Source organism: Giraffa tippelskirchi, chromosome 4 (assembly GCF_054371585.1).
Source record: "Giraffa tippelskirchi isolate mGirTip1 chromosome 4, T2T-mGirTip1v1.2.pri, whole genome shotgun sequence".
NCBI lineage: Eukaryota > Metazoa > Chordata > Mammalia > Artiodactyla > Giraffidae > Giraffa > Giraffa tippelskirchi.
The window spans coordinates 99,029,667-99,050,444 of NC_137278.1; the positions used below are offsets into that span (position 1 = coordinate 99,029,667).

Genomic DNA, 20,778 nt, shown 5'->3' on the forward strand with positions numbered 1-20,778 from the left:
CAGGTGGCTGTGCCCGCTCAGCCAGCAGAGGGCGGTGGCGGCGCCTGGTCCTGTCAGGACTGCCTGTGGCCCTTCTGTGTCGGCATCAAAGCAGAGCTAACGCTGAACTTTGGTGGAAGCCAACAGGTTAGCGCTTTCTCAAGATCTGCAGTGTCCCCTCCCAGAAGGAGGCTGCGCCAGCTGGGTGGTTAAAGCAGTGGTAAGATTCAGATCTATAAATTTTCTTCTCAGATTCTTGTCTTCTGTTGTTGTTTGGGAATATTGTTTGTGTGTTAAGTCGTGTCTGACTCCTTGCGATCCCATGGACTGTAGCTCTCCAGGCTCCTCTGTCCATGAAATTCTCCAGGTAAGAATACTGGAGTGGGTAGCCATTTCCTCCCCCACCCCAGGGATCAAACCCACATTTCCTGCATTGGCAGGTGTATTCTTTACCACTCAGCCACCTGAGAAGCCCCTTTTTAGGAATAAATGTGCATAAAACTGGAAGATGATTCTGATGGGTAATTTCCCTAGGTTGGCAATTTTATAGTTTTAGGACCCCTCTACGCTACAGAAAAATTAACTCCAAACAGCTTTTATTATTTGGGCTGTAGCCACTGATGTTTATTTACTAGAGTAAATTCATTTTAAAATAACAGTAACTTAATTATGTTAACATTTTATGAAGAACAACTTCTAAAATTCAGGGAGAAGAACAGCATTTTACATTTTTGTAAATCTTTTTCATGGCCAGTTGGATTCTCACAGCTGTTTCCAAAACCTGTTGTGTGAGTTGATGTAAAGCTAACTTCACACAGATAGGAAATTGGAAGAAGTTTCTAAACAGGCTTCTCAGGTAATAGAGGCTATGAGATACTACGTCACTACACAGGTGGTAGTTTCTTAAAGGCAATGTGGATATGAAACCTTATCAATGAGCATACTTATCAAGAGCAACACTCTTGCATTAAAACCCACTTGTCTCTCTCACTCTTTTAATGAGTCTTGCCCAGGAGTGTCTTTGTAACACGCCTTAGTCATTTGGAAAATGCTCATTCACTAAACTATGCAAATCTTTCAAATGTTAATACACTTCATAAATCACATGTGTTCCTATCACCACCAATCCCCTCAGAAAAGCCTAAGCATTGAGAAGATATCAAGCTCATGATGTCAATACGAGTTTTCACAAATTTAAATTTTTTCTAGAAAGCTTGTTTTATCATTGACAACACAATCAGTTTCCCTTGAAGTGACAGGCTCATTCCATTCATTTCCCAGAAAATGTCTCCCAAATAGCCAAGTCTAAACACTATAGTTTGCTAGTTCTTCCAAGTAGAAATGGTTATGCCATGGACACGGTTGATGGAGCATTCAACTGCACAACTGCTCCTCAGGGCAGCCTCACCTCCATGTGCAGCAGGACTGCTGCATGCTGCTTCCGACAATGCGCTGTATGCTCAAGGGTGGAGATCTAATACAATTTATTTGTATTGGTTCTGTTGATATTTCTCAGTGGAGTTGGCAGCATTTTCACTGAGCGCAAGGCATGGAGACCCGACTGCAGTATCTGGTGCCACTTCTTGCTTCCTGCCAAGGTGCTGACCTCTCTACCTGCCCTGAAGCACTCTAGGGATTTCCAATGACTGGGAGGCACAACTTGAGAACCACGGCTCTAGGTACTGCCCTAGCTGTCTCCAAAATCTAAGGTCATGATTTCTGCGGTATAAAACTGAATTGAAGGCCAGGGCCTTGAGGAGTCCTCAAGTCAAAACCTACTTGGCTATGCCTGTCAGAGGACAACCTGAGCCCACAGCGCTGCCTGTGTATGCCAGTGCTTCTCTACCTTTTTCAGCATTATTTCCCTAAGGGGCTTTTTACTACTCACCCCCACTATGAAAATCTTAACACGACAGACCACAATATATTACGTACTGTGGTCCTTTAGAGGGCACAAATCGTCCCTTTAGGATTTTTTTGCATCTCACCCAAGACCCAATTTTCACCCCCACTAAGAATGTATGACCTGTGGCCAACAGTAACTCCCTGCTAGGGTTCACATTCTCCCCATTGATTTCTCAGCACTCCCCCGCTGTCATCACAGCACCTGGCACAGAAGGTATGTAAGGGTTCTAAGGGAAAGCAGAGGGGTCTCTTATTCTAACAAACCTACATTAAGGAATTACTTTCAGTACTGACTGCATGTCTTAAATGCAAGGATTTACCCAGAAACTGGGAAGGCAGGACCTACTTCAGAGAAGGACTCACCATGAAATTCTTTTAAAACGTGAATGTCCCTATAACAAAATAGATCTTGGGACTCGGATTATTTGTATAAAGCTTATAGTCTTAGAGAGGGCTGAGCTACATCCCTCCTACATAAAGATATGATGATTATAAATAGTATACTTAACCTCTGCTCTCAAATTGAACACTGCCCTAAAGCAAAATCTGGCTTAAGTACAATGCACAGATGTTCTGCAGCTCTTTACCAGGGGCTCCGTGTCAAAGGAGGGGGAAGAGTGAGTGGTTCAGTGGCCCTGCACCTCTCCGCAAGTCTGAATGCAGGAGGGCCAAATAAAGGAAGGTCAAGGATGCTCCTCCTGGTCCTCTTGGGGGCTGGAGAAGTCTGAGGACATTTTCTGGGGAAGCACGATTCCATCCAAAGCCAAAGTGGCTCAGATGCCTTCAGACAGCTGATACTTCCAGAAGGCCAACTCTCCATCGTCACTGCAGGAGGCCAGAAGCCCCCGCTCCTTGGGGTTCCAGGCCACGCAGTTGGCATCCTGGGAGTGGGCCTGAGGCACGTGGGCTGTCAGGGAGAAGGTGGGCTGCTGCGGGTCTGAGCCGGGATCCTCCTCAAATACTCGGATGGCATCATCCCCACAGGCGGTAGCCAGGGCCCCTGTCAGCTGACACCTGGGGGGTGGGGGGGAACAGGTGTGTCAGTGAGCGTGCAGATGGCTCCTCCCTCCCAAGCTTGCAAGTCAGGTGCGAGGGGCTGGTTCTAGTCCCAAACTTGAGGCCTCAGCTACAAGTCTCTTATCCTAGAGCCTCTCTAACAAGCATGTAGCTGCAAACATCACCATCTAGGTTCAAGTGCTGCCATCTAGGTTTCTTTCAATATAATTAACCTAAAAAACTACATATTAACACTGAATTATATTTTTCTCACTAGGCACAAGCAGTTGCCCTGACATGAAGTGTTCCTGACCGTTTTTTTAAACTGATACAATAGGTCACTTAATTTTACTTGAGTCCATTTTTGCTATTTCCAAATGTTTGATAGTATAAATAAAACTTAGATGCACGTCAACTTTTTCAGTTATTTAGGGTTATTTCCTGAGGACAGATTCTCAGGGCCAGAACTGCCCTCTTACCGACTCTCCTATGTGAATGGTATGGCTTTCCTAGACTCCCTAAGGGTAGAAGCCGTGTTACCAAACCATAAAACCCCACCCATGAAGCCACAGTTTCAAGAACACATATTTCTGGATGGTTTGATGCTGTGGATGGTATGGAGCTACCCTCAGCCTGGGTCCAAGTCTGTCCCCTGCTCTTGTGAACCCTGGGCCAGCCAGTGCTAAACCAGCATGGAGATAGTCTAGCCTGATCTGAAGACATGAGGGTGGCTGCTCTATATCCCCACGTATTCCCAAAGGTGAAAGAGGGCCCTGACTTCTCGAAAATCTCTAGAATGGTTGGGCAGGGTGGACGGGAGAAGTGGAGGTCTTACCAAGCGACGTCATAAATGGTCCTGGAGTGGAAGCCTGACAAGGTGCAGATACACTTCCAGCTGGCCTCGGAGCCGCTGCATGCCACCCCTGCGTGACAGACTTCTCTTGAGCCTCAGGTGTATCCATGCCCTGGGCACCTCAGGGGAGTACCTGCCCCACCACAGGAGACCCTAACTTGCCCTCCCCCATCCGTATCCTATGAGGCCTCATGCTCAATCCTCTGTCCCCATCCTCCCTGATCTGCCTTACACACTGCAGCCAGACCTGCATTTTCACAGCAGGATTCTGAGAAGGAGACGTCCTGCTCCTCAAAATGCCTTTTGCTACAGATTATGTCTGACAAGTTATCCTGCCTTTTTGGAGAAGACTCTTGAGAGTTCTTTGGACAGCAAGGACATCTAACCAGTCAATCCTAAAGGAAATCAACCCTGAATGCTCATTGGAAAGACTGATGCTGAAGGTGAAGCTCCAATACTTTGCCCACCTGATGCGAAGAAGTGACTCACGGGAAAAGACCCTGATGTTGGGAAAGATTGAAGGCAGAAGGAGAAGGGAGCAACAGAAGATGAAATGGTTGGATGGCATCACTGACTCAATGGACCTGAGTTTCAGCAAGCTCTGGGAGACGGTGAAGGACAGGGAAGTCTCGCGTGCTACAGTTCATGGGGTTGCAAAGAGTCGGACACAACTTAGCGACTAAACAATATCAGCTACCCAGCCCAACCTACCTTATTTCTCTCCAAACTCCTTATGCCCTATGCTCCATCTACCCTACACAGATCACTGTTCCTGGTGTAAATCTAGGCCATCTTTACTTTCAATGCCTTTGCTCATGTGGTCCTCTTTGCATCTAGAATTTCCTTTCTTTCTTTTGTGGCTATGTCTGGCAACATGTAGGAGCTTAATTCCCTGACCAGGGATCAAACCAGTGCCCCCTGCATTGGAAGCATGGAGTCTTAACCACCGGAAGTCACAGAAGTCTCTTATGTTAAAATGCTACACATTCCTTTCAGTCTGGATAAAACGGCCCCCCTTCCCCAGAGCCTCCCTGAACTCTTCCAGCACTCTCCCTGGAGCCCTCCCATGGCACATCTATGAAGGGCCCAGTTTTCTGTGACTCATCCATGTGTCTCAGTCCCTCAGTAAAGATGGTTCTTCAGCTCCCAGGCTGGGCCCTCACCTTGCTCATTGCCTGGAAGATACTGGCGCCAGATGCGCACGGTGCGGTCATCACTGCAAGACGCCAGGCGCTGGCCACTGGGGTCAAAGGCCAAGCTCCACACGGTGGATTCGTGGCCTTCGAGGGTGGCACAGCACACCCAGTCATCCTCTTCCTCCCGGTAGAGCTTCACTGTGTCGTCATAGCTGGCGGAGGCCAACAGCTGTTGGGGAAGCCAAGGACAACACAGTACATGTATGCAGGGCCCGGAAGTGTCTGCGGTTCCAACGCTTCTCCCTCCCAGAACAGGACAGTCCCAGGGATGTGCTTTTATAAAGGGACTCACTGATGTCTTTTGGTCACAGATAGAGATTCCTGGGAAAGCCAGGTTGAGGATGAAGAGCAGGCTGAGGCTGGGTACATCCCTCCACATCACAATTCTTTCCCACCAAGATACCTGGTTCTTACCTCCTGGCTCGGGTGCCAAACCACATGCTTGACATCCTGGGTGTGGGAGTTGAGGACACTGACACATTCATACTCGTCCTCTTCATCGACTGTGGAAGAGAAAAGAAGGGAGCACATAAGCCGACTGTCAGGGACACAAGGGCGGGGCACAGAGATTTGGTGGCAGGCTCTCAAGTGTCCCTGGAGGGATCCGGACTCACCTTCCCAGACCCACACACTCTTGTCTCGGCTGCAGGTGGCAAGGAGGTTGCCAGATGGAGCCCAGGCCACTGATTTGACCTCATTTTCATGGCCCTCCAGAGTGGTTACACACTGTGAACAGTGAAGAGGGACAAGAATCAGTGCCAGCTAAGATCCCTGTCATCCTTGCAAGCACAGTCCCACTGACCCAGCTTGGCTGAGGTTCCTAAACCAGGAACCTCCCTGGTGGTCCAGTGTTTAAGAATCAGCCTGTCAATGTAATGCACACAGGTTCCACCATGGGTCCCCAGGAAGACTCCACATGCCCTGGAGCAGCTAAGCCTGTCCACCACAACTACTGAAGCCCAAGAGCTCTGCAGCCCTTACTCCAAAACAAGAGAAGCCACCACAAGGAGAAGCCCATGCACCGCAACAAAGAGCAGCCCCCACTTGCCACAACTGGAGAAAGCCCATGCAAAGCAGTGGAAACCCAGCACAGCCAAAAATAAAATAAATATTAGAATAAAAAAAAAGTTCCTAAACTAGCCCTGGGGATCAAACAGGCAACAATCTTGGTCCCATCTACTTACCTCAAAGTCATCCTTGTTCTTCTTCCAAATGCAAGTGGTGGCATCAAAGCTGGCTGAGGCCAGGTAATTTCCGCACGGAGACCAGGCCACCTTCCGCACAGTGCGCTGGTGGCCTTCACAAAGGACAGATTTGCAGATCCAGCTGTCACCTAAAAGCAGAGGACAGGCCAGGCTCTGGAGCTGGGTGCACAAGAAGGTATGGAAGCACTAGCCAAGCCATTGGGTAATAGGGTCCAGCATCAGAGCCAAGCTGGGGGTCGAGTGTATTGAACAACAGGCTTTAACTGACTCCAGTTAAAGTTACAGAAAGCTGGAGGCATCCTTTTGAAACAAATCTGAGGAATCACTCTCCTGATTTAAAATTGTCCAAGAGCACCTACATGTGTGTGTGTGTCCGCCCTAAGTCACTTCAGTCATCTCTGACTCTTTGCGACCCCATGGACAGTAGCCTGCCCAGCTCCTCTGTCCATGGAATTTTCCAGGCAAGAATACGGGAGTGGGTAGCCATTCCGGCCTCCAGGGGAACTTCCTGACCCAGGGATCCAACTGGCCTCTCTTGCGTTGGCAGTCGCCAATTGGTAAATGCCCTTGGGATAAAATTTAAACTTCTTCAACTGTTGCAAATTACTTTGAAGCCTACTTTCTTCCTTCTCTTCTCATTTTCCTGCCTGAGCAACTATCACAATTTCCCTAACAGTTTCAGTCTCTCTATTGACATTTTAGCTTCTAGTAGTTGCTGACTCCTTCACTGGAAAACCCGTTCTCAAAGTGGCTAAGGTTCAACTCGAAGGTAACCCCTCCATCCTCTCCCTCGGCCCATGACCCTCGTCCAGGGTCTGCCTGCCCCGCAGGCTGCGTACTCCCCGAGACTGGCACCCACACCAAGCGCAAGGAGACCCCTTGGCGGCAGGGGTAGTGCAGCCAGCCGGACCGGGGCTTACCCTCCCTGCCCCATATGCGGACGCTGCGGTCGCCACCGCATGAGGCCAGCAAAGTTCCCGCGGGGTTCCAGGCCAGAAACCAGCAGCGGGAGTCCGGGTGCGCCAGGATACGGCTAAGCAGCACCAGCGAGTCCTTCATGGCTGCCCGGCGCAGGAGGAGACAAAAATGAGCAGAGCCAGCCGCGCCGGCTGCGGTTCCCACAGAGCAAACCCCCCTGCGCCCGACTGCCAGAGTCCACCCTGGAAATGAAGCGCCCGCTGCTTCGGGCGCGCTGCCTTCTGGGAGTTGTAGTCGTCCTCCCCCCCCCCATTCCCCCAGCCCCGGCCCCACCTCCAACGGAAAGCATCGCGGCACGGCCTGGAACTACCAGTCCCGTGAGGCCTTGCGCAGGGAGCCGGCGGCGCGCCCGGCCTGTGTCGCGCGCCGGGAACGGGGCGGGGAGCCGGAGGAGGCGGGGTCAGAGGTGGAGGAAGCCGGAAGTGGATCGGGCCGGGGTCTGTCCTGGCGTTGCGGGTTTGGGCCCTGAGACCGCTCGGGTAGGGGTAACTGAGGAGCCCGTGACCGGGACGGAGCGACGCCATCCCGGTACTGAACCCTGCTGACTGGTGAGGATCAGGAGTCGCTGAGGGGTGGGTCCTATCTGGGCACAGATCGCACCGCAGAGCGCCGTTCCCAGATCCCGGGTCCCCGATCCCTGCGGCCCAGCTTGGCCTTCCGCCCCTGGGCACCCTCTGATCAAGACCCCGAGTCCCGCTCTTTCTTCCACCAGAAACAGATACCTCCGCCCCAGCCCCTCTCCCTACTGTATTCTGCCAAGATCCAGCGGGCCCCAGCCCTCTCCGGGTCGTCGTCCCGCACCTCCGCAGCTCCACTCCGGGGACCTCGTCCCCGTCCCCCGAACCTCTGCAGCTCTCCTGTCTCTGCTCGGCTCTCGGTCCCACCCCCACCCCCTGGGGTCGGCTCTGACAGCCTTCCTCCAGCCTCGCCTGCTACGAACCCAGTACGTTGCTCTCCTCCCCCCGGACAGGCAGGCTCCGTGCGCCCCGCGGAGGTCGGCGGCGACCAGCAGCGACCGCGGAGCGACGGCGGGCGGCCCCGGACATGTACGCCCCCGGAGGCGCAGGGCTGCCCGGCGGGCGCCGGCGGAGGAGCCCGGGAGGCAGCGCTCTGCCCAAGCAGCCGGAGCGTAGTCTGGCCTCGGCCCTGCCTGGTGCCCTGTCCATCACCGCACTGTGTACTGCGCTCGCCGAGCCTGCCTGGCTGCACATCCACGGTGGCACCTGTTCCCGCCAAGAGCTGGGGGTCTCCGACGTCCTAGGCTACGTGCACCCGGACCTGCTGAAAGGTGAGGGCGCTGCGCGCCAGCCCTCTTCTTTCTGGGCGCCCGGGCCTCCTCGGCAGGGTGCGGACTGGAGCTGAGATAGCCTGGGGTAGGCACCTGGTTGAAGGAAACAGCCCATTGCTGCCTGATGTTCTTGCCCACCAGGTGGCTCTGTTTGGGGTCCGGCCCCTCATTAATTCTGATGTTATTCAGCCAAGCACCCACTCCTCAGTGCCATCGTAATCTGGACTGCTATTTTCGGCTTCTGCTGGGGGAAGGGCGCTGTATATCAGAGAGAAGATAAGGGTGCTAGGTAGGCATCACGATTACCTGTCTCCTTCTAAGGAGCCCAAGATACAGGAAGATTTTTTTTGGGGGGGGGCTCATTTTGAGAAAAAGGAACTTTAAAATATGGCTAGATTTTAAAAGGTGTTTGTGCGTTCTGCAGTCTTTGGATTGTTGTTAGAGAAAAAGGGAGTCTACGGTATTTTCAATAACCAGAAGTCAGTTCTATTGCCACCCTCAGTAAAACAATTGGAATTTGGCTTGTGGAACCCTCACAAGTGTGATGGAGCGAGGTAAGGTTGCTTTGTTCATTATGGTGCTTCCTGGCCAGGGAAGCAGAAGAAAGGGGAACTGGACCATCATCTTTACTGGATGCAGGGGAGGCCTGTAGCCCATCCTTCCCAGCCCTTGTCTCTGGTAATGAAGGTACAGGCTGTGTGGTGTGGGGGCAGTATTGCGCTGCCTGGTTTTTACAGGGAAAATGGTCAGTGGATTGTGAACAGCCCTTATTAACAGCAGAGTTCATTACCCCCAAGGCCTTTTGAACCATTCCTGAAGGTTTTCTCCGTGTGCCACTCCTGGCTGTAATTCATTCCAGATGTGTGTTGCCCCATGTCTCAGATTCCCGTTCCTATTTGGTATCTTCAACATTGTCTGTTTAAGGATTCACATTGCCTGGGGTTTGGTGAAAAGGTCAAGTTCTCTTTGAGTGCCTTGGATCATATACCATTTGTGCAGGTCGAGGCTGAAAAGCCCTGTCCTTGTGGCCTAATCTTGTCTTTCTCTGAGAGTTCTCTTGCTGGTTTGCATTTCTCTTGAGTTTTCAAAGCTTTCGGATGATTTTGTAGAGAACGGATGGGGGCTTCTGGTTTGTTTCCAGATATCACCGTGATGATAGCTTTCACTGTGTTGGCTCACCAAGACCTATGGGCTTCCCTGGTGGCTCAGATGGTAAAGAATCCACCTGCAATGCAGGAGACCCAGGTTCGATTCCTGGGTTGGGAAGATCCCCTGGAGACGGAAATGGCAGCCCACTCTAGTATTCCTGCCTGGGAAATCCCATGGACAGAGGAGCCTCACAGAGAGTCAGACATGGCTTGGCCACTAGCACTAATGCTCACCCACAGGATGGAGAGCAGGTGATGCGCAGCTTTCTCTGTGGCCAAAGCCCATTGAGCTTGAGTCGGATCAGGGTGACCTTTCCGTTAGCACGTCCCCAGAACGTGCCTTCTTTGAGGCACAGCTGCCACTTTCCACTGCTTCTTCCAGACCTTGGCAGTTGATCCCCTTGGTAGTCAGTATTTCAAGTACTTGGTGTCATATCAAAACCAGAAGTGTACGTGCACGCTCAGTTGTGTCCTACTCTTGGTAACCCCATGGACTGCAGCCCGCCAGGCTCCTCAGTCCATGGGGATTCTCCAGGCAAGAATACTGGAGTGGGTTGCCATTTCCTTCTCTAGGGGATCTTCCCGACCCAGGGATCAAACCTGAATCTCCTCAATCTTCTCCATTGGCAGACGGATTCTTTACTGCTAGCTTCCTGGAAAGCCCCCAAGCTGAAAGGGAATTCACGATGCCTCTCTAGAGGGAGAGCAGACCCTGCCAGGTCTCTGCAGGTGATGGGGAGTGGAGCGGGCCAACAGGCTTTGGCATGATGCCCTCCCATTTCTTGGCCCCCTGCCTGAGTACCAGGCATTGTGCTAAGCACACTTCATGCCTGGCTGTAGTGTCACCTAAACAACTTCTTTATTTGGTAGGTATCTGTCATCATGCCCATCACACTCACACAAACACACGCAGGTCTCAGGCCCAGGCTGGTGTCTTACTAAGGGGCACACAGCTGCTCCGAGTGACATGGACTCCCCCTCACCCCTGTGCCTTAGTGCGCACTAGACTTTTCCTCCATTCAGAGCTGCCCCAGACTTCTTACTTCCCCATTCTGGCTGAGTTTTTCTCACAAGCCCAGGCAAAACTATGTTTTTTATTCCTCTTCCCCTCTCGTTGCTGGGCTGAGTCAAAGCCCATCATCCTCTGTCATTCCTAGAGCCCTAAAGGCTTTTGCCACGGCTCAAAAGAGCCTGTCTGGAATTCCTCTACTCCTCGGCACTGCCCCTTCTCACACAGCTCTTCAGCCTGGGTCAGGGGGCCAGAGATGTGCCCAGACTCCAGTGGCCCCCAGCAGGGGAGCCCAGATAACCATTCCTTCTGAGCCTCGAGCCGTCTCTGCCTCTCAAGTGCACCCAGCAAGGGGGCAGTGGGGACCACAGGCTCAGGAAGCGTCTCAGGAGAATGAGGGAGTTTAGGATGTGAAGTTGGAGGAATCACGATTGACAGCAAGCATGGGAAGGTCAAGGGCCTTCTGGGAAGGGCTGGAGTGTCTGAGGGGTGGTGACCAATGCAGCTGGCATTTCTGGATCCTATAGGGGCGTGTCCTTGGAGGCAGCTGGGCCAGGACCTTTGGGATCTGTGGGACGACCCAGCTGGGCACTGGAAGGCCCTCTTGGAGTCTTGTGTCAGAAGCCTTGTGTGGAAGCTAAGAAGTCAAGAGTGGGGTGCAGCTGTATAAAGTGGGTGGATGAATGCTGGAAGGACTGACTCAAGGACTCCAGTGAGGGGGGAATAGGAGAAGGAACAGAAGGGAACTGGCGAGAAGCCACTAGAAGCTTCCTACCTGCTGCCTCTCTGGGTCAGGAGGGGATGAGAGCCATGGGTGGGTAGACAGGAAGAGTGGGGCCTTCCAAACCAATCCAGCCCAGTGACTCACCAATGACCTTGGGCAAAGTCAGTTCTGTGGGATCCTATTACACAGCAGCTGCCTTCTTCCCCAGTGACTGGAGGGGACAGGCAAGCAATGGTTACCAAAGTAAACAGGCCACAGCACAACTGGAGGACAGGGTGCGTGTGGTCTGACCAGAGCGTAGTGGATGCGGCGCTGGTGGAATTTAAATTCAGGATTCTGCTCCATGTGCCATTTCTCCTCACAAATAAAATAACAGACACATAGCATTTGAGGATGGGCTTCTCTTAGGCAGCCCTCTCAACAGAGCAGATCTTCATTGCCCTCCCTGCCACACCGATGTCTGGCAGGGGAGGAGAGAAAGGGACATTGAGATCCCGACCCCAGGAGAGCCTGAGCAGGGTTCTAAGAGGGCTGGGGTAACGCTGCCTATCTCTGCTGTGTGCTCTGAGACCCTCTGATGAGAGCCCACAGGGGGTGTGGGGCAGGGTTCTGGGATATCTGTCAGCATCACTCCAAGGGAAGTTCCCATTTGGCTTCCCCGCCCCGACCCGGAAGGTTTGCTCAGAGCTTTAGAGTGGAGAAAGGCATAAGGCAGTCAGGTGGAAACAAAACCTGTTTGAACCGTGGGTGCAAAGCTCCTTCTCTGGACCACGTCATCACCCCCATGGTGCTGATCCTCTAGCCCCCACTGGCTGATGTGCGTGGACGGGGCAGTTCTTGATGTTGGGAGGAAAGGCATGCCAGGGAAGACACTGCTGTGGCCACCCGGCACAGAGGGAGTAGGGCTGCTCCTTCCTGGAACTTTGGGGTCTGGCTGCCCCCAAGGGCCCCTGTGCAGATGGGGCAGGTGTCACTACTTCCATTGACAGGTGAGCAGGCAGATGTCAAGGGCAACTTGCTTGAGGTGATGCATAATCTGTGGTGGGACTAAGACTGGGTGCCCAGTTCATATGCCTTCTGTTTTTTTTTTTTTTTAATATTTTTTTATTTGGCTGCACCAAGTCTTAGTTGCAGCATGCAAATCTTTAAGTCGCGGCATGTGGGAAATAGTTCCCTGACCAGGAATTGAACCCAGGCCCCCTGTGTTAGGAGCTCGAAGTCTTAGCCACTGGGCCACCAAGGAAGTCCCCTGCCTTCTGCTTTTAAGAGTCAGACTCTGGCCTTCCCTGATGGCCTGGTGGTAAAGAATCCACCTGCCAATGCAGGAGACACGGGTTCAATCCCTGATCCGGGAAGATCCCACCTGCCATGTGCCACAACTACTGAGCCTGTACTCTAGAGCCCGGGAGTTGCAGCTGCTGAAGCCCAAGGCCTTAGGCCCGTGCTCTGTAACACGAGAAGCCACCACAATGAAAAGAGCCCATGCAGCACAATTAGAGATTAGCCCTTGCTCACTGCAAACGGAGAAAAGCCTGCACACAGCAACGAAGACCCAGAACAACCAAAAATAAATAAACAAAATTACACAATATATGTATTTTTTTAATTAAAAAAAAAAAAGAGCCAGGCTCTGATGGTTGCTGAAGCTTAGATCACACCCAACAGGTTTGGCCCAATAATTCCCAGGAGGAGCTCCATTCATCTCTTAACGACCCAAACCTTTTTGGCCTAGAAGAGATTTCATGCTTCCAGCTGTTTCTGTAGTGAGCTCAGCAGCCACTGGTGCTGACGGGGCTCTGCCAGCATCCATAGTCCCTTTTGACTTCTCACTCAAATCCAGCTCTTGAGGATTTGATCGATTAGCTCCATCGGGGAAATATAAAACGGCTGACTCCAGTGCTTGGTGATGGTGAGCATCATTGTGCAAGAGAGCCTGACACTGGTTCGGAGCCTAGCTCTGTGTGACCTCCAGGAAGTCACTTAACCTCCTGGAGCCTCTGATTCCTCATCTGAACCATATGATGAATCCCCCGGAGTGGAGTGAGGCTTAACTAAGATAACATTTGCCCCCACTGTGTGCACAGGCAGGCATACCTGGAGGAAACACAAGAAACTGCCAACAAGGTTGTCTCTCAGAGCTTCCCTGGAAGCCCAGGGGTTAAGACGCTACACTGCCACTGGAGGGGGCTTGGATTCAATCCCTGGTCGGGGAACTGAGATCCCGCATGCCGTGTGGTGTGGCCAAAATAAAATTAAATTTAAAAAAAGATGTTTATCTCTTGGAAGGGGCAGCTGAACATCTGTGGAAGTCTTCCTTGTGACTGAAATAAGGATATTCTGAAACACAAGAGCCCTGGACGTGTGTCCAGTGGATGTACGTTGTAAAGGATGCTAATATAATGAACATCCTGTAGTCACTATGCCACCAAAGAAAGGATCTCTGAAGCCCTGGGTGTTCCATTTTTCAGTTAAAACTAGTTGTTAAATTAAAACCAAGTAGCACAATTAAAGCATCGCTCAGAAGGCCTGGCCATGTTGAGTAATGTGGGAGGAATCTGAACCCAGCCTGCTGCAGAGCAGAGTGTGATGTAAACCCTTCCACCCTGCTGCTCACAAGTTATTCTTGGAAGCACTAGAAGAATACTTGGGTCCTGCCGGGTCCCTGCCATGTGCCACGTGGACCCCCAGAAGAACTGTCGCAGAGAGCTTTTAGCAATGTTCACAGTGCAGCCAGGAAACAGCTCGTCTCTGGGAGCTTTTGTTTCAGAGAGGCCCTGTGGGTTTCTAGACTCTTTCAGGACCACAGGGCCAGATTAAATGAAGGCTGGACCTTGCTGCTGGCAGAGCTTAGGCACAGGCAGGCCTTCTGGCAGCAGGCGATCACCCAGACTGGATGAGTGGGCTCCAAACAGATGGTCAGCTGACATGATAGACAGAGAGTGACAGATAGCTCTGAGGGCAGCTTGGCAGGTGACCTGAAGCCAGATCAAGGCATATGAGTCATGTGGGCTCAGCGAACATCTCCCAGGCAAATTTTGTGCCTGAGGCAGAAGTATGCGCTGTCATAAAGGCCCAGGGCCTCTGGGTATCTGGTCTGGTTTTTCCGTGTGGGAGGCCAGGCCTCAGTCCAGGTGACCCCATGAGGCTAGTCAATGTCTGGTGATTCAAGTCAGCTTGATTGAGCTCAGGTGCCCTCCCCAGCTTTTGGACTCTTCCTCGTCAGTCACCTGCCTCTGGGTCCAGTGTCTCCTGGAGTGTAAGGCTCGAGCTGCCTGTGCTGCTTGTGGCAATTCAGATTCCCAGGCTCCAAACCAAGAGCTCAGAACCTCTGAAGCTTGGGCACATGCTCTCAGCCAGCAGCACCCTGGTGTCTCTCTGTGCACTGTCCCACAGCCTCTCGGCCTGAGACCCAAACTCAGGAAAGGAGTGGACAGTGTAAGTCTTGTCAGCCCTTTTCAAAATTTTCCAAATCCATTTTGGTAATCCATGGTCTAAATAAAAGAAAAACTTGCTGGTGGCTGAATAGGGGACGTTAAGGCCCATTTTCTACTTTTTATAAAAGCTTAAAATGGTTTCTTTTTGGATCAGCCTTTATTCTGTCTGTGTTTCTAGAACTATGGCAGATTGCGTAGATATCAAAGGGAACTGACAGTGCAGTCTGGATGGAATAAAAAAAAAAATAAAAGAAAAGAAAGCAAGAACGATATTAAAGTCCCAGAAGAACATGTAGGTTGCTCGCTGTGTCTGGTGTGCAGTTGTCATCCTGGGATCTTTCACCAGGACCCTGGGGCCTCCTTACTCTTTGAATGTCTCCTGTTTTAGCATCTTCCTTTTTCTTGGTCCATTCCCTCGTTTTTGCTAGAGCGAGTAGCCCCCAAAGGCTTTGCCCTCATTTTAGAAGGTATTTGGTGCTGTCAGTTTCTGAACCTTCCACGCTTTTGTGGTATAAATCTGATTCTTCTTAGTTTTTCCCATTTCTGGCTTATACTTCAGCTTATCTCTTGTGTCAAGTCTGTTCTAGTTCTGAGGCCCTTTACTTCCCAGTTTTCCAAATTCTGTTTTGCCCTTCCTCTCTTTGTGCAGGTCTGTGTTTGTTTTAGTAGGATTTGGGGAGGAGCAAAAATAAATAAGGAGGTCCAGTCTACCAGCTTTCCTCATGTATTTAGTTCTCTCTTGTAATTATATGGTTCTCTAAACTGCTTCAGCTTCTTTTTTATTTATTTACTTATTTTGGCCGCACTGTGTGGCATGTGGGATCTTAGTTCCCTAACTAGGGATCAAAACCATGGCCCCTGCAGTGAAAGCACAGAGTCTTAACTGCCAGACAGACAGGAATGTCCCTTCAGTGTCTTTTTGAATGAAAAAGGGGACGAATGAGTGACTGGATAGAGAATGGACTCAAATGGGACTCTGGCCCTTGTCTCTTTGGCTGTCTCAGCTCAGAAGTCAAGGGGCTTCTCCTGCCAGCTGGAAGCATGCTTTAGCAGAATGGGTTAATGTGTCACATTAATTCTCAGGGTCTTTAAAGATGATTAGAAGAGTGGCAAGTACAGTTAACCCTTGAACAACAATGGGGTTAGGGATGCTGACCCTCCCAGCAGTTGAAAATCGTGTATGATTTGTGTAATTTATAGTTGGCCTCTGGATCCGTGATTCCACATCTCAGGTTCAACCAGCTCTGATCGTACAGTACTCTTGAAAAATAATCCATATGTAAGTGGACCCTCGTATTGTTCAAGGGTCCGCTGTACAGTGAAGTGGACTGCTGCACTTGGACTAGTCCTGACGGGAAGGGAGGAAGGACTCGAGGCTCATGGGAGCAGTGACCCAGGGGTCCTGTCTGCTAATAGAGGCTCCTCCCCCTTCTCTGCAGACCCCCTGGGAGCAGCAGCCAAGACCCTCCAGTCCTCTCCTAGCTCCCCTGGACTGTGGTGTGGGGAGAACTCCTCCCAGGTGGGGACTTCCTGCCCCAGGGTGTTCCTGGGAGCCCTGAGGATTTGGTTCTTCCCCTGCAGACTTCTGCATGAATCCCCAGACAGTCCTGCTCCTGCGAGTCATCGCTGCCTTCTGCTTCCTGGGCATCCTGTGCAGCCTCTCTGCGTTCCTTCTGGATGTCTTCGGGCCCAAGCATCCCGCCCTGAAGATTACCCGTCGCTATGCCTTCGCCCACATCCTCACGGGTAAGCCCGGGCTGCTCCCAGTGTGGGAGTGACTGCCACAGGGCTAGGGCATCCTGTCTGGAGTTGCAGGTGGGGACCAAGGGCTTTCCACGCGCAGACATAGTTCCTGCTGCTCGTTCCAGGTCTGGCCTTTCACAGAGCACTGGGGCGGTGGGGCAGACCCACTCAGCTGAGCCGTAGGGAGCAAATGTTGTTAGAATTTCTAAGAACTGTCGTCGCTCTCCAAGAATGGGATCTGAAGCTCAGCTGGGCTCATGGGGCCCAGAAGGAGCCAGAGAGGAAACACTGTGTCTCCCTGGAGTGCATGGTCTCAGATTCTCTCTCCTCCCCATTCCTGTAGACCAGGCTGCTCTGCTGGTAAAAGGCTTCTCTCGTCCCTCATGACGGGGCCAGTGTGTTGATTTGACTTGGGTTAGTACTGACTCCGGATACCTGTTCCTCTTAGGCATCCAATGACCTCCAGCTGGCCTAGTAGCCCAATTCCAATTTCTTAAGACAGAGAGAATCTGACCGGCCTGGGCAGGGTCAGGCCTCTGTCCCCAACCCTGGTCACAAAAGCTGCCCCTCACAGGGTGTGGGGCCAGGCAGGTTCTCTGAGAATGGGGTTTGGGTGGAAAGGCTGCAGCTGGTTCCTCAAGAATCCAGGTTGCGGGGTGCCTGCTCACCCCCTTTTTCCCTTTGTCTGCCCAGTCCTGCAGTGTGCCACAGTCATCGGCTTCTCTTACTGGGCTTCCGAGCTCATCCTGGCCCAGCAGCAGCAACATAAGAAGTACCACGGGTCCCAGGTTTACGTCACCTTTGCTGTTAGCTTCTACCTGGTGGCTGGCGCTGGCGGGGCCTCAATCCTGGCCACAGCGGCCAACCTCCTGCGCCACTACCCCACGGAGGAAGAGGAGCAAGCGCTGGAGCTGCTCTCGGAGATGGAGGAGAACGAGCCCTACCCAGCAGAGTACGAGGTCATCAACCAGTTCCAGCCGCCCCCGGCCTACACACCCTAGTGCCCGCCGTGGGCTTTCGTCCTGGGCCGCCCTCCCCACTCTGCAGCGCCGCCCACACCCAGAGGTGCTCCTTTCCCCAGCAGGTCTCACTGGTAGGATCCTGACCACCGTCACCAACCTTCCCCGGGAGAGACTCTACCTGTAGGGCTGTTCATGGATCCCTGCTCTCGAAACCTGGGGTTCACTGATCTTAGATAACACACTCTTTTCCCTCTTGAACCTGCCTCTCCCTCCACGGTCACTAGTCATTACCAACCAGGGATGGTCATCTGCGTTTCCCCCTTGGTGGGCCTGATCTCTGAGGCTGAGGCCTTCCCTGGGCTGCTGTTGATAGTGGACAGTCCCTGATAGAAGATGCGTCCATGGAGCCCAAGGGAAAGGGGACCATGCCTCGCAGGCTCACCTCATAGTTGTCCCCGTGTGTCCCCAGCGGTAACTCTGGACTGAGCCCCTCTCCCGCCTCTTCTGGGAAAACCCAGCACAGGGCCACCCGCTCTGTGGATTTCTCTGCACTTTAGTCTTTGGACTGCCCGTCACATGGGTCCTGTTTTTGCGGGAAGAAGGGGTGGCCTCCAGGAAGCAAAGCACGTGCCCACCCCGCCCCATCCCTGGCTGGTGGCCCGAGGCCCGGCGGGGAAAGTAGGTCTCCTGAGGCCCGGAAAGGACCAGTATGAAGAGGGCCGCATCTCCCCAGCCCCATCACCTCTTAAAATGTGAGTGGTTTTAAAAGGGAAAAACAGCCAAGCAACACCACCAATGCTCTTTTTAAACTAGTGACGAGTACGTCGTCTATTGACCCCAGTCCTTCTGGCCCTGCAGTGTTTGGGGCCTCTGTCCCTTCCAGTCCCTGGCCGTTGCGCCCCGGATCTCTCCCGGCAGAATGCAGCCCTCCTCCCCATCCCCCCCTACCCCCGTGACCGTGGCTCCTGGGGGCCTTCCTGTGGAACCCAGAGCTGCATCGTTGCCCGGCGGCGGGCTGAGGACTGTGGCCTGGCTGGCTGGCCAGCGTGGTGCTCCTCAGGACTGCAGCGCTGAGACATAACCTGGCCTCCTTGTAGAAACAGGGGCTGCAGCCGGTCAGGAAGCCCACCACCCTCCACATAGGAACCACAACCAGGGGACCCCCACTGCGTGAGGTGTCGGAGCCACCTGGTCAAGACGAGCAGGCCTGCCTGTGTCCTTCCAGCTCGTGTGTCCCCTGGACTGTGACTCGGGGCGGCGGCCTGCTGCACAGCCCTCTCCCCTTCTTGAATGGACTCTGGTCTTACAGTGTGCTACCAGCTCTTTCTTGCCTGGCCGTCAGTCTGGCTGTCCTGTTTGCCACACGTGGCCCTGGATCAGCTGTTTTCTGCCCTGAGATCTGGCGCATCAAGTAGGAGAAATCTGAGAGCTTCGGTGTGGATCCAGATGGCCACACTTCTTGGGATGATGGGGTGTCCAGGGTTGAGCAGGAAAGCAGACAGATCTTCGTGTCCTTCACAGACCATAGACAGAGTAAGCCTGGAGAGTGGACGCCATCATTGGCCCATGGCTCAAAGGGCCTGTCATGTCCCCTGTCCTCCTTTGGCCAGACCACCCAGGGACATCTGCACAGATGTCCGTGTGGGTGGGGAAAGCTGTGCCTGTGCCTGAGTGAGCGGCCGTGTGGGGTTCACTGTGATGCCAAAGTGTGTCCCGTGGTGACTCACACTCTTCCAGACTCCTCTCGGGCAAGAATGTGTGATACCTGAGCACAAACTCAGGGAACTCAAATCAGTCTCGTCTTGCTGTAACATGCGAATTTGTCTTTGGAAGATTTCCAGGGCGCGGACAGCTCTCTCTGACCCTGGGGGTCTGAGCTGGCAGACCAGGAGACCGGGCACCGAACACGCATGCCAAAGTGACCAGTCATTTCACGAGGACCCACACACAGGACCCTGTGAGCCATTCCACGTGGTTCAGAATCCAGTTTTTATCAGCGCCCCAAGCCTCTAGCCTTTCTTTCTCTTTTCCCCTGCCCTCCTGACACTGATAGTTGTCATATAAACTCCCCTGGTTGTGTTCTTTTTTTTTTTTCCTAGAAAAAAAACATTAAAAAGCAAAACAAAACAAAAAAAATAGAAACCACAAATAAGAATGTAATTGCCAATGGCTCCCTGTCATTTTTGTGTCCCAGTTTCCCCAATTTGGTTTGTTCCCTGCCTGTTGGAGAAGCAGGAGAAATTGAAGAAGGGAATTCCCTGGCAGTCCAGTGACTGGGACTCCACACTTCCACTGTAGGTGGCACAAGTTCAATCCCTAGTTGGGAAACTAATATCCTCTGTGGCATGGCCATACACACACACACACACAAAACCTAAATTGAGGAAGTGTGCCATAATTTTTAAAAGGTTAGAAGGAACTTGAACCTGCTTGCTCCATGCGAGGCATCTGCACCTAAACAGTTCTCTAATCCTGACAACTTCTGCCCTGAGGTTCCAAGGCAGGGAAACAAGGATGCCTCCCCCCAGGTCTTGACTTCAGACCCTGAGCTCTTCCCTCTATATCCCGTGAGCTGCAGAAAAGCGTGGCTTCAGAAGTCCAGCCCTTGTGTGGGGATGCACAGACTTCAGGGCCGGGACTTGCAGAAGAAGATGCACTTTCTTTAGAAGCCATGGGTAATGATCCCTGACGGTTCCCCACGTTCCCTTTATCCATTCACAGTGTCAGCACCCGGGCCCCAGCGTGCTTCACGGTGACAGAGCTCAGGGCTCCATGGAAGGAGCAACCCACTTGGCCTTTTTGTTATTATTACTGGGAAGAGTACACGTCTTTCTCGGGAGCTGGGAATGTGTTCTTTTCTTCTCTCATTTCATTTCAGACACTCAATGAAAGGTGCTTTGCATAAAAAGCACCATTCAGTCTCCGTGAGTGAAATGTTATGACCTTCAGAGGCCGTTTGCCAAAGATTTTACATTCTTAGTTTAGGAGATGGACTCGTCTTTGGAAAGACAGAGAGAAGTAAGTGACTAATGGACAGCTGGGAAAGTGCCATGCCCAGAGGGGAGGCTGGTTCCTACCTCAGGGATGATGAGAGGCTTCCTGGATGAGGCAGCTTCATGTGAGAGGGTGTTGGAAGTGGGGTGGGGGGAATTCCTGTTGAGGGAAAGCAGGAGGAGAAACAACTGGCGGCCAGGATGTTGTGAGAGAAGAGGACAGGAAGGCCTGGGGGCCCATTGCAGGGACCAAAAGCAGTGGAAAGCCCTGGAAGGATTTTGTGAAGAGAAAAGAGGGTTTATCTGAATGACTGGTGACTATGAAGGAGGGTCAGCCTGGCAGGTGGAAGAATCTGAGGGCATGT

At 52.4% G+C, this 20,778-nt stretch overlaps 2 protein-coding genes across 5 annotated transcripts; one reads left to right on the plus strand and one right to left on the minus strand.

Annotated features, from left to right (window-relative positions):
* Window positions 1-573: 573 nt before the first annotated feature.
* On the minus strand, window positions 574-10,363 carry CIAO1 (cytosolic iron-sulfur assembly component 1). 2 transcript variants are annotated; one of them, XM_081484736.1, is made up of 7 exons: window positions 9,783-10,363; window positions 6,114-6,262; window positions 5,544-5,655; window positions 5,344-5,432; window positions 4,897-5,098; window positions 3,716-3,803; window positions 574-2,898 (listed from the first exon to the last, which is right to left on the minus strand). In XM_081484736.1, the coding sequence occupies exons 1-7, from the start codon at window positions 9,832-9,834 to the stop codon at window positions 2,658-2,660; spliced, it is 933 nt and encodes a 310-aa protein (XP_081340862.1). In that variant the 5' UTR covers window positions 9,835-10,363; the 3' UTR covers window positions 574-2,657. The 2 variants fall into 2 exon arrangements, with proteins under 2 accessions (XP_081340862.1, XP_081340861.1); XM_081484735.1 differs by lacking the exon at window positions 9,783-10,363 and adding an exon at window positions 7,055-7,319.
* Window positions 7,521-19,580, plus strand: TMEM127 (transmembrane protein 127). Of its 3 annotated transcripts, XM_081484740.1 has the most exons (5): window positions 7,521-7,660; window positions 8,083-8,400; window positions 16,297-16,461; window positions 17,152-17,410; window positions 19,254-19,580. In XM_081484740.1, exons 2-5 carry the CDS (start codon window positions 8,157-8,159, stop codon window positions 19,294-19,296), a joined length of 711 nt encoding a protein of 236 aa, XP_081340866.1. In that variant the 5' UTR covers window positions 7,521-7,660; window positions 8,083-8,156; the 3' UTR covers window positions 19,297-19,580. The 3 variants fall into 3 exon arrangements, with proteins under 3 accessions (XP_081340866.1, XP_081340865.1, XP_081340864.1); XM_081484739.1 differs by lacking the exon at window positions 19,254-19,580 and having other exon boundaries at window positions 7,825-8,400; window positions 17,152-18,232; XM_081484738.1 differs by lacking the exon at window positions 19,254-19,580 and having other exon boundaries at window positions 17,152-18,232.
* Window positions 19,581-20,778: the final 1,198 nt, after the last annotated feature.